The 16,449-nt window shown below is 40.2% G+C and overlaps 1 protein-coding gene across 2 annotated transcripts; it reads right to left on the reverse strand.

Annotated features, from left to right (window-relative positions):
* Positions 1 to 7: 7 nt before the first annotated feature.
* On the reverse strand, positions 8 to 11,940 carry hexb (hexosaminidase B (beta polypeptide)). 2 transcript variants are annotated; one of them, XM_008295490.1, is made up of 14 exons: positions 11,608 to 11,940; positions 11,331 to 11,482; positions 8,379 to 8,444; positions 7,159 to 7,205; positions 6,929 to 7,039; positions 6,737 to 6,838; positions 6,169 to 6,301; positions 5,900 to 6,080; positions 5,732 to 5,818; positions 5,568 to 5,640; positions 3,980 to 4,154; positions 2,596 to 2,686; positions 2,375 to 2,479; positions 8 to 354 (listed from the first exon to the last, which is right to left on the reverse strand). In XM_008295490.1, the coding sequence occupies exons 1-14, from the start codon at positions 11,853 to 11,855 to the stop codon at positions 291 to 293; spliced, it is 1,635 nt and encodes a 544-aa protein (XP_008293712.1). In that variant the 5' UTR covers positions 11,856 to 11,940; the 3' UTR covers positions 8 to 290. The 2 variants fall into 2 exon arrangements, with proteins under 2 accessions (XP_008293712.1, XP_008293711.1); XM_008295489.1 differs by lacking the exon at positions 3,980 to 4,154 and adding an exon at positions 3,067 to 3,247 and having other exon boundaries at positions 11,608 to 11,911.
* Between the last annotated feature and the right edge of the window lie 4,509 nt (positions 11,941 to 16,449).

Consider the following 16,449-nt stretch of genomic DNA (forward strand, 5'->3'; position numbering starts at 1 on the left):
GTAGCACTTGAAATGACAACGTTTTATTGACAATCAACTATAGAAACATTCATAAAAAAACAAAGAGTGCAGTCATAATTGCAAGATGTCCAACAATACGTGATCAGAAGTTCAGTGGAGCAGTTTTAAAATGGACAATGTGTTTCAGAGTTCATCAGTACAGCGATATCTCTACAAAAGGCAGTGTAGGATTTGATTCTTCAATTTAAAATACAAGCGTGGAGCTGACAGTGTATGGATTTGCTTCCCTTTTCCATTTTCTGTTCTGAGGACCAGCCTTTCAGTGGTTCTCAGATTCCTTTGTACTCCCGCTGACAGTAGCTGGAAAACAGCGGCTCAGCTGGGATCCCACGCCTACATGGAGAAAGATAGTTTAGATAGGGAATATGTTGTCAGACAATATGTGTAATAATAAATTAGAGATCTTTATAACAGGAAGGAAGCTGTTAAATCAAGAAATAACTAATAGCTATAGTCTTCGGGTCAACTTGCTCTCAACCAAGCAAATCCTCACTGGTCAGACAGTCACCAGAGCTACCTTTATAAGTAAATAAAATGCTACATCAGCAGCCTTTCAGGATTAATCTATTAGTCCTGGCAGTGCACGGAACAGACAACCTGTGAAAAATCTGTTTTGAAAGCACCTTGCATTTTCAAAACTTTGAACTCGCCCAAATGTATGTAGACTGCTAGAGCCACGATATTCAACATTTACATTGACCTGGAGTTGACTCTAGACCAGGGAGGTCAAACTCATTTTCATCCTGGGCCACATAAGCATTATGTTTGCCCTCAAAGAGCCAGTTATAATTGTAAGACTGTATAACTGTAATGACTCCTTAACATATTGTTAAATAATGGTCTCTGCATTTAAATATTTATTATATGTACAACTATTGTGCATGCCTTCACCTGAAAGTAAAATACATGTAGCAGGGCTCCAGGTCGGCTGTGTATTGTTTTGTCATTGGAACACGGTAATAGTGAAACTGACTTTTACCCGTCAGGCAGAGAGAGACTGAGTCAATGTGAAAGAAATATGACTATTTCCAACCACAATAACTGCAGCAGCAGCTACCTGTGCTGATAGAAGGAACCAGATCAGCCTGCTGATCTTCATGTAACAATGCGACCATGACACTTTAACTCGCACACGCTCAAAAATGGTCACATATGAGAACATTTTTGTCGCAGTCTGGAGCCCTGTGTAGGCACATTGCTGTGTTATTATAACATTATATTATATCAGGTAATTCCCATTAATTTATCAGATTAGGAAGCACATGTCTCTCGTGGGCCACACAAAATGACATGATGGGCCGGATTTGGCCTGCGGGCCTTGAGTTTGACATATGTGCTCCAGCCTAGCTATTATCTTGTCAAAGAAGTCAGTGTGGCTGCATTTTATCAAAACAGATGGTGAAGTGTAAACTGTGCAACCAGTAGTGTGCATATTACAGCTTAACAATCAAAACAACATAGAATCTTAAAACTTCAGGTTAACTTGACTGCACTACACACTTCAGTAGTTCCTGTGCTGGGATCATGAGTTAATATAGTTCTACAACTTGTGCTCATTTAAAAAAGAAACAAAAAGAAAAAAAACCTGACTTCAGAACCCCATTGAACTTGTGTCCTTGTGCAGCACTACACTGCTTCCAGTGCTCCTGCAGCACTTATAACACTCCCTGAAAGTCTCATTATGCTATTATGCCAAGCACCGTCCGCCACTAGAGACCCTTAACTTGAATTTCATTTTGGGTAAGAGGAACAATTGGAAGAAGTCCCATGGAGCAAACTCTAGTTCTAGGGCAGTTGGGAGTGTTTATTATATTGCTGGGGCAAAAAAAAAAACCCAACTTGTGGTAATCATCATGCTGTGTACAGGTGCACAGCCCAGTTGGAACACCCACATGCCACTGTTCAGGTCATTCCTCAGGGTGTTAGTGTAGCGCTCTGCCTTGACAGTGTAATCCCAGGGGGCGAATTCCTGTTACACAGCCTTGAGGATGTTAAAGAAGTTGGTATAGTCGTGTCACACACTTTCTTGACTCTAACTTTTCAATAGCTCTACGAAATTTTGGAAATCACAGGCAGATGCATGCTGGTCAGCCTGGCTGGTCTGTTGTCATTTCAGTACGAAATAACTAGACTTCTTGTTTTTCTTTTTGTGATTCGTTTCGGCCAATAAGGCTAACTAGTATAGTGTGTCATGTCTGAGGGATTTTTTTTCCTCCCTGCAACCAATAGATCAGCTATGGAGCAGATACGATTTCAGTCAACCGAGATTTTCTTTAGTTGACTACAGCCCTGAATAATATTGCATTTGGAGACTGGTGCTGATTAACAGTATAAAGAGTCTACAGATACTTACTCCACCATACGACAGCGGTGAGCAGACAGTCTGTTGAAGGCATCGTTAATGTCCGTTACATCTTTGGAGCTCCACAGCCGCTCTCCCACAGCACTGGCACGAGGCCTGGGAGTGGCGAAAGGAAAGAAGAACAGAAAAGACATCCGTCATGTGATGCATCAAGGTTCAAAACACTTTTAGTTTCTGATAAGCATTTATTAAAGGGATCACATGAGCCTCACCAGAGTCTGGGTGTAAGGTTGGTAGCATCCACATACTCTCCCCACAAGCAGGCTTCTCCACCAATTACAAGCGCCTTCTGTTTTTCAGTTCCTGTTTTTTGAGGTCATATTTAATGAGGTCAAGTAAATTCAACAGCCACAGAATCTAAAACTTCACATGATGAGTGATTAACAAAATCAAATACTTGAATTAACTGAATCACAACCATATTTTCTCCCATCTGATTGTTAAAGTTTTGATGTTTTCCTTCTCTTTATTCAACAGGCTTACACACATTCGCACAGGAGTGACAACTCCCTGTCATGTCAGATCTGGGTCAAGAGGGAAATAAATTCTGAGCCAGACAACAACAGAACAATAAAACAGACTCGTGAGTGAGGCAAAGTCCCAACACCCTCTTGTAAATACTGAATGAAGACGACCAGTCAAAATGGGCAGGGAAATACAAAGTCAATCATGCAGACACCAACCCTTAAAGTCCTGCGGGTCGGCCTTGTAAAAGACATTCCAGTCCTGGCCGTAGGAGATACGGTTCAGGTACCAGGGAGTGGACAGCAGGGTCTGGTACCCTGACGATGTAACGTTTGCCATCTCACTCTGGTATTGCTGCTGGTTTCCTTTCCAAACGTGGATAATTGTGTCTGGTTTCAGCTACACAGCACACATACATACAAGTATCAGTAAGAGAAAAGTCAGGAAGATGAAGACGAAAATGTCAGAGCCTTCCATTTGAGACACTGATACATTAATGTATTTTCCCCTGTTTGTGTTCCACTGTCACCAAGTGCTCGATGGGAATCACTGGGGTTTTCATCTATAATGCTGTATGGTCTTGACCTTAACTTCTGATTCGCCTTGGGATCATAATTTTAGTCATGAATTTGTAATGTTAACCTTTTATCTCAAATGGAAAGCACTTTGAGTCATCTTTAGTTCTTTTAAAAGGGGTTTATATAAATAAGAGTGAGTTGACTTGATTAGAGTTTTAATCTTTTAAAGAAGCATCTTAAAATCAAAAAAGGTTCAATGCAACGATCATCTTGGGCCAAGTTTATGGAGGACCAACCCTGGCTTATCTTCTCCTGACCGATGGATCTAAACTCTGAACACCCCGATCAAGATTATTTCAAATACCTTGGGATTGGCCCTCCATAATGGTGAAACAACAACCCACGACAGACACAACATCTGAAACCACCAACCACACTGCCTCATGTTCACTTTCTGTCAGACTGACTCTCCTTGTCACAACTGTGCAGCTTTCAAGCGTAAGCCTGTTGAACAAACACAATTTGTTGCCTCAAAAACCCACTTCAGAGTTTTCCTCCACCAGATTAATTGATTAAACATATTTAAAGAAAAGGACATGATTCTGAAACTAACCGTTGAAGTTGAGCGGCTCAACCTTGTAGTACTTCTGCCAGTCCTGTGCGTAGCTAATATAATCTAGGTACCACGGGGCGGAGAGGATGGTGGTGTATCCTGCTGCCGTCACCTTGCCCATCTCCTCATTACTTCCACCGCCGATCCACACATGTACTACTGTGTCTGGTTTTAGCTGGAATTGTTAAAGCCAAGCTGCTGCGCTTAGGTTAGATGCTACATGAGTCATCGTTTATGGCTGGAGGGATAGTTTGACATTTTGGGGTTTTGCGTTCTTGCTGAGAGCTGGATGAGAAGATCCATACGACTTGTATATACATAAATATGGACGCTGCCCTAAGCTTGATTTATACCTCTGCATTGGTCATTATAGTGGCCGACGCTGTAATTCATACTTGTGCGATGGATGATGTGTTGCTCTGCAGTTACGCCACCAAATCGACAGGTAGAGGTGGTGGTTCTATGATACTGTGTTGAGTATTTTCATGTACTTCAGACAATGGGGGCTAAATGCAGTGGATCATGTTGGAGTTGGAATAATTAAATGCTGAAGAGCAGCTACTTTTACTAAAACACTGCAACGCAAGAGGAAGTCGTCAGAACCGATTAAGTCAAAGTCTTCATAGACAAGTCTTGCCGCTCAGTAGCCAATTTGATAATTAATATATTAGTAACTAGGACATATGAACTGCATGTCTAGAATTAGCAGTGGAATCTCATAAAACATCTGGTAACTCTGCCCCAAAGTAAAATTCTTCCCAACAGGTTCTACTTGTACTACACAAGCAAAGTTTCACAACAGTGCAACAACACAATTTTCTGGATGTTTGTACCAGTTTGACCGTTCCAAAGCACGCAGCTTCTTCGAGGCGGGCGGGTTGGTTATGGAATTGTCCTCCGGGTTTCTATGAAGGATACTTTAAGTGGTGAATTTCTTCCTTATAATGTCCGACTGTGTCTACAGATGGACTAGTAGAGGTATAGAAGATGAGAAAATGGCACGTGGCTTCACTGGCTGCCAGACACAGCTACAGCCTATTATAGATTACATCTCGTGGCATATTGCTACTGAGCGGACCAATCACAGTTGTTGCAGTCTGTGTTGATGTTACTTTTTCAGGAGGTCAGGCTACAATGTAGGCCACAGCAGAAGAATATATCAAGCATAGAGCAGCCAGGTTGCAGAGCTGAACACCAAGTCTTGAAACAGCTACACTGCTGGCCTGGCTCCGTACGAACACGGCAACAATCCAGCACATTAAAAGCTCCTATTAACAAATTGTGTGTGCTTAGACCGCAATGTCTTGCCTGTAGTTTGGATAAAACAAAACGAGATACAGCAAGTTAATCATGGACATTTCGAGGTGCAGGTAGGTGGCTGCCGGCTTCACATTTCGCACATTTAGACTGTGGTATTCATCTTTGAATTATACTTTCAGCAAGAAACCAAATGAGCACCTCCGTCAAAATGTCTAACTATTCCTTTAATAACAAAATCCAAAACAAAAATCACCTGTGCAAATACTTAATATTAAAATACTTAAATTTCACCAAACCTCTTGGTCTAGTTAGCACGGAACAATCTTACCTTAACACCATTGTCAAACACCTCCTGCCAGATCATGTAGCCCTTCTTGGTAGTGGTGACAATATCCAAGAGTCTGTTGGATCAGAGAACAGGCAAAAGAAAAATTAAAAAAATTGCATAGTTTCACATTTGAATGAGAAACAGAACCTAAATGATAAACCCACTTTTGGATGTAGAATGATTCCAGTTTGCTGTAGTCTTGTCCGAAGCCCTGTGCGTCCATGAACCTCTGAATGTCCGGGTTGGACTTCCTGCAGGACAAAAAAGCATCAGCTGATATCTGTTGTCTAATCTTTGACGCTGATGAGAAGTTTCTAAACACACAGTCTTACCAGCACGTGAAGTCCACCTCATCGCCTCCCAGGTGAACGTAGCCATCTGGGAACACTGTGCTAATCTCCTTGAAGAACTGAGTCATGAAGTCGTACGTGGTGTTCAGGATGGGGTTCACTGGTCCGAAGGCACCAGAGGGTTTGGGCCCAGAATAACAAGGTGTGAGCAGATCTGGCTGGCCTGAGAGGGAAAGAAATAAAGCAGAAATCAGGAAAACATTTTTTTAAAAATGGCAGAAACTCATAAAATTTGTCTTCTGCAAACTCACCTTTGCCCCAAGACTGTGTGTGTCCTGGAGTGTCGAACTCTGGGACAACACGAATACCTCTCAGGCGAGCAAACTCGATCACCATCTTCACATCAGCGGGCGTATAGACGTGGGTGTACGGGTGGTAAGATCCCTGTGAATAGTTTAATGAACGAGCTGGTGGATTGTGACAAACAGTCCTGTCAGGAAAAGCTCTATGCGGAGCAGGATTTGCACCCTCAGTTGAAATTTGAACAATAAATATGGAACATGCGTCTTGCAGCGCTCTTGGAAGCCGCTCAACACAGATTGACAGTTGCACAAACATTCAAAAAAATGGATGTGGAAGCCAAAGTCAAACATCTACAAACTCCTTCCTTGGCTAAAGAAGGATTTGTTAATTTACCTTTACAACAGATGTACTACGCTATGACTGTTAGAGCCAGATAAAAGCAGCTGTAGACTTCTATAAACCACTTCTTTGGGGACAATGATCACATTTATGTGTCCACACTTCTGCTCCCCTACTAATTTCAGTTGCACCCTGAATCACTTTGTTGAGGAACCGTCTCTAAATCTTCTTACTGACCTGCTGACTCAGCTGTGGGAACGTCCGGCTCAGGTAAGGGAAGGACTGATCGTCGACGATGTGCCAGTGGAAGACGTTGAATTTGTTCATCGCCATCGTTTCCTGTAAGAATTAGCACAGCAAAAAAATTTAGTTAAAAAGTAAATGAAATTATGAATGAGAAAATTAAATAGGAAGGTTTTACTCATATACCAGATTAGCCAAGATGACTTTAATAGGAAGAAAATGCCGAGAGGTGTCCAGCAGGATGCCTCTATGTTTGAATCTGGGGAAGTCAGTGATTATGGTTGCATTGACGCTTTTCTGAAAAGACACAGGAAGTAAAATGATGGAGTTAAAACGTGGCTCACAGAGGTGACCGAAAAACATAAGAAAATGTCCTCAGTATGAATAAACAGAGAAACAAACTGTCCTTCACTTACAGCTCCATATTCATCTTCATACACCAACTGGCTGAACGTTTCCAGACCTAAAATAAAAAAAAGAGAAGCAGCAAATCCAAATAAACACGAAGTTCCTGAAAGGTTTTATGAGGTCATAACATTTAGTGACCGTCACATCGCTGATGTTGAGTTTGCATTGAGATTCTACCAATCAGCATTTTATCAGACTTTAAAATGCATGTTACACACTGTGTACATACACATGCAGAGATAAACCACACAGTTACAGCTTTTACAATCTGATCATATGTTTGCAGTGGTCCAGAGTAGCAGTGCAGTTATTAGTCAATCAATTATGTGATCAGCTGAAATATAATTAACAACATCTCAACGAATATTTCTGAGTGTTTGTGATCGACACCACTCTCCTGACTGTCTGGTAATTTTGACCTAGTCTTGTTGTGTCTAGTGGAGACACTGGAAGGTCACAGCTCTTGGCCAAGAAGCAGCGAAGCACATAACCCCCCCCCCCATGAAACTTAAACTCTTTTTACACTACACACTGTTTTTTTGTGCCAATTAATTAAAGAGGCATTATTAGGAGGTGCTGGATGGCATTCTGTACCCTGTCTCTAGCTGAGCAAAGCAAAGCAACTTCTGGGTATAGCAGCATATTTAGCTCACAGACATGAGCGGTATCAATCATCTCATGTCACTTTTCTGATCAAGATAAAAATGTGTTGCAGTAATTTCCCAGGCCTAAGATAAATAAAGTATTTTTCTATTTCTCTTCTAAAATACCATTACAGCTGAAGCGTTGTGGTGCTACAGACCTACAAATCATATCTTCCAGATGTGAGAGAACGTACTTGCAAGTTATGGCAAAAATCATAATTTTTTTTTTTGAATGGTAAAGAAATGAAAAAAAGAAAGACCACTAAATGTGATGCATCAATATCTGTTAAAATAGTGATGATTTGATTCTTTTTGCATATTATTTGGCACCATTTCTAGCTTCAAGAAGCCAGAATGTTGTTACTTTTTTAAAAAATCACTGTAATATGAACATATCTGAAATCTAGACCACAAAATATAATTTTTTACCCATAATATCATGGGCTTTCAGAGACTGTGATGGATAGTTCTTATTTTTGTTCTGCTATAGCCCAAAAGATTAAAAAAAAAAAAAAAAGTGCATTGCTGCCCTGATAAAGAGCATGCTGTAAAGTAGTGTAATAAAGGTATGAATACAATCCTACCGTGCAGGGCTCCCCAGACCTTCGGTGCCTTCAAGACAGCGAACGGCTGAATCACTGACAGTTCATCTGCAGACATAAACAGTCATACATTAGATGCACAGTTCCAGCTCTGTCAACCTCAGCTGTTGGTTATGATGGTAGTCAAGTCAGAGTCTTAAGAAGGGCTTCACATATTTGTTCTAAATTACCCGTTTTAATCCCAGTACTTGCTGTCCAGGTAATATATACATTTTCAGAAAACATGGCTATGACTGCTTGCTTTGGCAGCATCAAGTACATTTGTTTGAGTAAAAGCACAAAAAAACAAGATAATCCATTTAATTTAAACTGTTGTGTAATCAAATTCCCAATTATCTTAAGAATCTGACCAGAAAATGCTGCTGTGGCTGCTGTTATACAGTATATTACACTATTAGATTGGAACACTGATGACTCAGTGAGTAAGCAGCATTTTATTGTCAAGGTCATTTTAAATACTTCATTTACAGCTCGGTCCAGTGGTTCTCCACCTGTGGACCTTTAAAAGGTTCACAACATAATCTGAGAGGGTTGAGTCGTGACTAATGGGAGAATAAATAGACATAACTGCTCTTATTCACAAATCTGCATTCACTTTTTAGACTTTTCTTGAAGCTTTTTTGTGACGCACCAAAATGAAACCATCTGAGAAGTTGTTTAAAGAGAAAATGATACAAATTCGACCCAACAAGACACTTTTATTTTTTAGGAGATCAAAAAAGTTAAATGTAGTTCAATCTTTATTCTGATTGATTCCAGACTCTTTGGTTTGTTTCTCAGATCTACTTGTTCAACCTCAACGCCATGTAGTCACTTGTGCACATCATAGAAGCAATTTCTCATCCGTATGAATAAATTACAAATGTACACTCATGTAAATGATGAGGTACCTCTCCCTGCCTCTCCCTACTCTATCAAGAACCTACATCATGCTGATCAAATTGTAATATGCTGCTTCTCTGTTCATTAGTGTTGCCCCTCAAAACAGCCAGGCCATAGTTCATTCATCAAGTCATGACACACAACGTGGTTGAACCAGTCCTCACAGTTTTCTGTTCATTACTATACATGCTGTTTTTGTTTTTTGTCGACATAACCAAGTCACTGCTAGACAGAAAAGAAACCCATGACTGTTATACAGCACTGCAAAGCACAAAGCAGAAAAACACAAAAGTAGAACTGCAAACACAGGTACAACTGTACACACTGTGTGTCTGCAGTCTTTCTACACCTCCAAATGTTCCTGTCTATCTGGTCCACATCATCAACAATATCTTCCCTTGCAAAGCAGCTCAGTAACTATCTTTTGGAATGTCTTATCCAGCCTCTGCAGGCGTCCGCAGTGATGTCTGTTATCCCTTTGTGCTGTAATATTGCTGCTGTTATATTGACAATATGACTAAGCATTTTGACTATCTTGTATGTAAACAATGATGCAAGGACTTGTTTATGAAGTCACCCATGTATTCATTGATAAATACCTCATTTAGAGATAAACTCAGACGTCTAAGCCAGCTAAGCTGTTACATGCCGTTGATTATCTGGTACCATTTGTTGTAAGAAATACACTTATTATTTCACAAATGTTAAAGATGAGTCAAGAAATGTACAAAAGCAACTGGGAAAAACACTACAATGAGCTGTGTTCCATGAGATAAACCTGTTTTCAAAGTAAAACCCTGATTCAAATCCGACTACAGCTGCTCATGGTGTACTTCAACATTGTGTACTTCAGTAAATGATTTACAAGTTAGTTAGTGCCCACCACTGTATTGTAAGGTAGTTCGTTTTACTTGATTGCACTTTAAACCACAAAGAAACCGAGAAGAGCAGCACATAAACATCACTATTAATCAGCAGAGGAGAGTGCAACTTTCATTTCTGCAGAAGCAGCGACAGACAAAGTATTCAGATCATTGTAAGCAAAAGTCGCATTACTGTAACATAAAAACACTCCAGCAAAAGCCTCACATTTAAAATATCACTCAAGCTACTTAACGGTTTTGATTATAGATTCACTTTGAGTTAATTTTTAGAAAAAACAAGTCTAAATTCTTTGATTCCAGTGTCTTAACTGTGAATAGTTCCTGTTTTTTTTCTTCTTTCCTCTATGACAGTAAACTGAATATCTCTGGGCTGTCGACAAAACAAGGCATTTGAGGATGTCGTTTTCGGGAAATATTTTTCACCCTTTTCTGACCTTTTACAGACCAAACTATTAATCTGCGAATCAAGAAAGTAATCAACAGATTAATCAACTATGAAAATATTTTTTAGTTGCAGCCCTACAGTACATGAAGTTTATGGAGTTGAGAGGGACGCACACAGTATTACTGTAAATAGATGAGGGATTAATCACTTCATAATATAGAATTAATAAACAAGGCACATTGATCAAATACCATGTTAGAGTAAATGAAACCCCAATGAACAAAAAACCTGGTTAAATTTAGCTATTTCCACTCTCCATTCTAATCATTTTGATGATTTTCCTTTGGTGTTGCCTAAAAAACTTTTTTGGTGGCACCAAATAATCTTTTATGTGTTAAAGTACACAGTTATATTGGGAACATAACCCTAGTAAGCATTAGCAGAAAGGAGGAATGCATTGAAAGTGCTCATAATACAAAAAACAACCTTTCTACTGCTACTGGGTCTACTTCTCTACATTCTTACCACATTACAGGATGACTCTTGGTGGTGCATTCAAGAGCAAAGAGTATTTTACTGTTAATTTTAACTATTTCATACCGTTTTGAGCTGGTACATGTTAGAATGAATCATATTTGCAATCTTAGTTCATGTTTGTGTAAAGTAACTAGTGAGTAAAGCTGTTATAGAGCAGTTTATAGGTAAACCAGCAGCAGAGCAGCTTGACTTAGTTCCACTGAAGCCACCAGGAACAGATGACAATCAGGAAGGGCAGAGACTCACATGACTCGTCGGACTTCACAGAGGGATAACCGTCACATTCAGAGTCAGCTGATGTGATCCAGACCTGCAGCCCTGTCAGGTCTGAGGGCCCACTCCTCCTGAGTTTGAACACCCCCTGCTTCTGACCAGCGCCAAACATGTACTCATAGTACCTGTACAGAGAAAGACAGAGGGCTGAAACCAGTCCATGAACGCAGCACGGCGCTGTGATTTCAAGCAAACAAGAAATAAAAACCCCTAAACCATTCAATAAACCTTCCCAGTAAGCAGCACAAACCTCCTGTAGGCGTTCTGCAGAATGTTGCAGCTCGGACCAGCCGACGAGTCCTTGGCGTCAACGATCCTGAAGCTCGTCAACTTGAACGCATCCTGAGTGCTTTTCAGTTTCTGCGGCAGAGGCCACAGAGAGCCGAACTTGGAGGGCTCGAACACGGGCTCTGCGTCCTCCACGACGACATGGGGCTGCCGGGCCTGACCCGAACCCAGAGCCAGCAGCAACACCACAAACTTGAGCAGAACCAGCATGTTGACAGCAGCCAGCGGAGTCACGGGACCAGGTGAGGACCGGAGCTTTTTGAGCAGCGGTGGGCGGGGCCTCAGGCGGAAGTAGGCTCTGCGGGAATTTAAAGGGGAAGCTCGAGCCTGCATGCAGATGTCAAAATAACACGCTGGAAAGTGTTACAGTAGTTCCTCATGCTAGGTGCTTCACTGCGTTTAAAAAACTGCATGAGTACAAAGATATAAATAAAGTTAGGAAAAGTAATGAAATATTCTATTGATCCAGAGGGGAAGTTACGTTACCGCTGCTCCCAATCAAGTCTTAAGCAAAATAAAAAGATAAACACAAGTCGAAGAAATATGTCCTAAAAATATCTTTATAAGTAGAAAAGTATCCGCATAAAATGTAAAAATGTGCATTGTGCAAAAAAATAAAAATGACAGTATACGAGTTCAGTTCCTACATTATATTAGTTTTATATAAAAGCCAAAATAATGAATTTACTGTTATCCATGAATTCATGCTGTTGTAGATGGTTACATTTTCTATAAATGATAAATATTTATGAGTTTCATTGTGCAGTAATCTGCTGATCTTTGGGAGAAAGCAGCTACATTTGTCCTTCTCATTTTTGAAGAGGTTTCAACTTTGATCCAAGAGCTCTATACTGACTTCTTATATCTTTTCATGGGACAACACTGAAGAAATGACACTTTGCTACCATATAGTCAGTGTACAGCTTGTTTAACAGTGTAAATTTAATGTCCCCTCAAAATAACTCAGTACACAGCCATTAATGTCTAAACTGCTGGCAACAAAAGTGAGTACACCCCTAAGCGATGATGTCCAAATTGGGCCTAAAGTGTCAATATTTTGTGTGGCCACCATTATTTTCCAGCACTGCCTTAACCCTCTTGGCCATGGAGTTCACCAGAGCTCCACAGGTTGCCACTTGAAACCTCTTCCACCCCTCCATGACGACATCACGGAGCTGGTGGATGTTGGAGACCTTGTTTGAGGATGCCCCACAGATGGAGACATGCTTGAACCCCCAACCCCTTCAGCCTCTGCAGCAATGCTGGCAGCACTCATACGTCTGTTTTCCAAAGACAACCTCTGGATATGATGCTGAGCACATTGCACTCAACGTCTTTGATCGACCATGGTGAGGCCTGTTCTGAGTGGAACCTGTCCTGTTAAACCGCTGTATGTTCTTGGCCACCGTGCTGCTGCACAGTTTCAGGGTGTTGGCAACCTGCTTATAGCCTAGGCCATCTTTATGTTGAGCAGCAATTCTTTTTTTCAGATCCTCAGAGTTCTTTGCCATGAGGTGCGAGCAACAACACCAAATTTAATACACCTGCTCCCACTCACACCTGAGACCTTTTAACACTAACGAGTCACATGACAACGGGGAGGGAAAATGGCTAATTGGACCAAATTTAGACATTTTCACTTGAGGGCGTTAGGGGTGTACTTACTTTTGTGACATACTGTACATTATATTGCTACTCCAAAATGTCATTGCTAATAGCCAATTAACAACCCGAATCTCACACACCTTGAGATGTGATTGGTTGTGAAACTAGGTATAAGTTCCTTCTTCCAGTGGGAAATGTTGTTTGAACGATGTGGGTTTTGTACGTTTCCGTGTCCACGATTACTGTTGTTCTGCCTTTGTCTGCTGGTAATATGGTGATGGTTTTGTCTGTATTAAGTGTGTGTATTGCTTTTTCTTCATCTTTTTGGATGTTTCTTTGTGGTAGTTTTGTGGTTTTTAAAATCCCTGCAATGGTGTTCTGTAGTTCTGCTTTTTGTCCCGGTTCTTTGATCTTTTGACAAGCCAATTCTGTTGCTAAAATGAAATCCTGGTGTGGGATGTTTTTTGGTGTGACTGCATAGTTTAGCCCTCAAGCTAGTACTCTCTTTTCTGTCTCACTAAGTGTGCGTTTTGATAAGTTACATACCCATTTCTCATTAATTATTTTTTGTGCAAGCCTGCTTTTTCTTTTGATGAGTTTTTCCAGTTTCCTGATTTGTCTTTGTGTTGAATTCCTGCTCATATTCCTATTTTAGGTGTGTGTTGATCCCCTTTGTCATTCCTTCTTCCAGTGGGAAATGTTGTTTGAACTTGGTTGTGAATCTCTTTAGGAAGGGATCTGAAGACTGTGTTATACCTGATAAGTAGTGTTATACAGCTCCCCTCTGTTTAAAGATGATCCATTTTGACATACGCCCTGACATGAGATATGGATCATTGCTATTTTTATTAAACTGTTAATGATACGGTATTCTGTCATTGAGAACAAAGCTCACATTTCTGACGAGTTCCCTCACAACTTCATTCAAACACACCCAACCCATCGACAGAAAGCGCCTTGATACAGTATTTGACACTGATGCTAGATTGTCAAGATACGATGTCCAGTTAAATAACAAATTGTATATTTGTGAATGCCTAAACTCTGAAAATTCTGCCCATGCGTGATGATAGTCTACTACTATATGAGCATCCATCCATTATCTACACACTGCTTAATCTTCATTAGGGTCGCGGGGGGGCTGGAGTCTATCCCAGCTGACTTAGGGTGAAGGCAGGTTCACCTGGACAGGTAACCAGTCTATCACAGGGCTACACTTAGAGACAGACAACCAAGCACACTCACAGTCACACCTATGGACAATTTAGAATCACCAGTTAACCTCAACATTTGGACCTTGTGGGAGGAAGCCGCAGAACCCGGAGAGAACCCACGCTGCATGGGGAGAACATGCAAACTCCACGCAGAAAGATCCCGGGTGTCCTCACCAGGACGTGAACCGACGATCTTCTTGCAGCTAAAATCTAAACTTCACCTGTTAATTTTTTCTCAAAAAACCCAACTGGTTACATGTATTATTGCATTGCATTATTAGTGATAGTGGAGGTTAAACTTCTGGGAAAGATCTCAGGACTGTATTATAAGTACCTGATATATGGTGTAGCAGATGAATGGCTGTTTCAGTTTAACATAGATGGTTTCTTTCATGGGCTAGAAGGTGGCGCATATGGTAGCACTGTTGCCTCGCAGCAAGAAGGTTTTTGTAAGGAAAAAAAATGTTAATGCAAGTATGTATAATATTTTTTTTGTCAGCTGATTGCTCACAATTCAAATTTTGTACTGTAGATTGTAACCAAAATTAACCATTCACTAATTCAAGATGCTGAACCCATGAAATATTAAGCATTTTTACCTAAAAATGTACTTTTGACAAATTTTTAAAAACTGCCAAATACTTTCAACTACCTGATACCTTTAGTTGATCTGTTCATTTACTATTTGCAGTTTAATTTATAACAAAGCATTATATTTTATAAGCTCTTCATTTGAATGCTAAAATCTTGATTTGTAAAGTAATTTTTCATATTTATATATAAATGTGTGTATATATATATAATTTCTTGTGTGTTTTATTCCTTATTCTTATTTATCTTATTATTGTTTTGGTGTGGAACAGGTCCACAATGCATTTCACTGTGCATCATACCATGTATAACTGTGTTTGTGACCAGTAAAAGATCTTGAATCCTTGAATTGTTAATTAGAAGTGGTGGAGTAAAAAGTACAGTATTTTCCTCTGAAAAGTAGTACAGAAGATGTATAAAGTAGCATGATAAAAAAAAGTTTTTTCATTATTAAACATATAAAGTAAAAGTTCAAAAACACAATTATGAATTGGTACGGATGAATTCAAAGCAGATTATAATGGACCAGTGTCAGAAGATCCTTTGGAACGACTGGAGCCTTGGGTGAATGAATGACAATAATGAACACCACACATAGTAATGGCATATGAATGATTATATTTAAAACATAGGAAATGTCACAGTGTGAAATTCAGATACCCAAAACAAATAAAATTAGACAACTTAAGTGTGCACACTTGGAAAAAAAAAAATACAAAGTGCTTTCTGTCCTTTACTGAAAGAAAAAAAAAATCGTTGGGGCCCAGTGTGTGTGTGTACATCCGTTCAATGAGGTCCAATGAGTCAGTGTATCGATGAGTACTTTCAAACCAGAGTACAGTTAGTGTGGGTAATCCTCAGTTCAGAGACTGGATCGCTCTATCTCACTCTCTCTCGGACTAGGATCTCCAGGGTGGGTGGCTCGGCTTCCAGCTCACTGGAACTTCTGGTCCTGCTCTGTTCTGTCCAATTCCTCCCTTCACAAAAACCTGACCTAATGGATAAGGTCATAACGTTTCCCTCAGATTACTATTTGGTTACACTGGTATCTCATTGAGTCAGCAAGATATACAACATCAAATTATAACCCAACATCATCTCTTATTGTATCTTGTACTGAACTCAATGCTGAATACAGTTAACTAATAACATTTCACTATTTGTCAATTCCTCCATATTCATAACCTGTGTTACACAAGGGGTCGACTTAAACCTTATTGAGGGCAAAAAAATTCTTCTGTGCAGGAAAAACCCTGAATAAGGCTGATAGCTGTGTGATTTCAGAACTACACGTGTCACTGGGTGAGATGCTTCCTTTGCTGTTCCCATGAAATGAACCAGTTGAGGAGTTCATCGGGCTGCAACCACATGTGAAATATCTAAACATGTCTGTG

Source organism: Stegastes partitus, unplaced genomic scaffold (genome assembly GCF_000690725.1).
Source record: "Stegastes partitus isolate 25-593 unplaced genomic scaffold, Stegastes_partitus-1.0.2 Scaffold1052, whole genome shotgun sequence".
Classification (NCBI taxonomy): Eukaryota; Metazoa; Chordata; class Actinopteri; family Pomacentridae; genus Stegastes; species Stegastes partitus.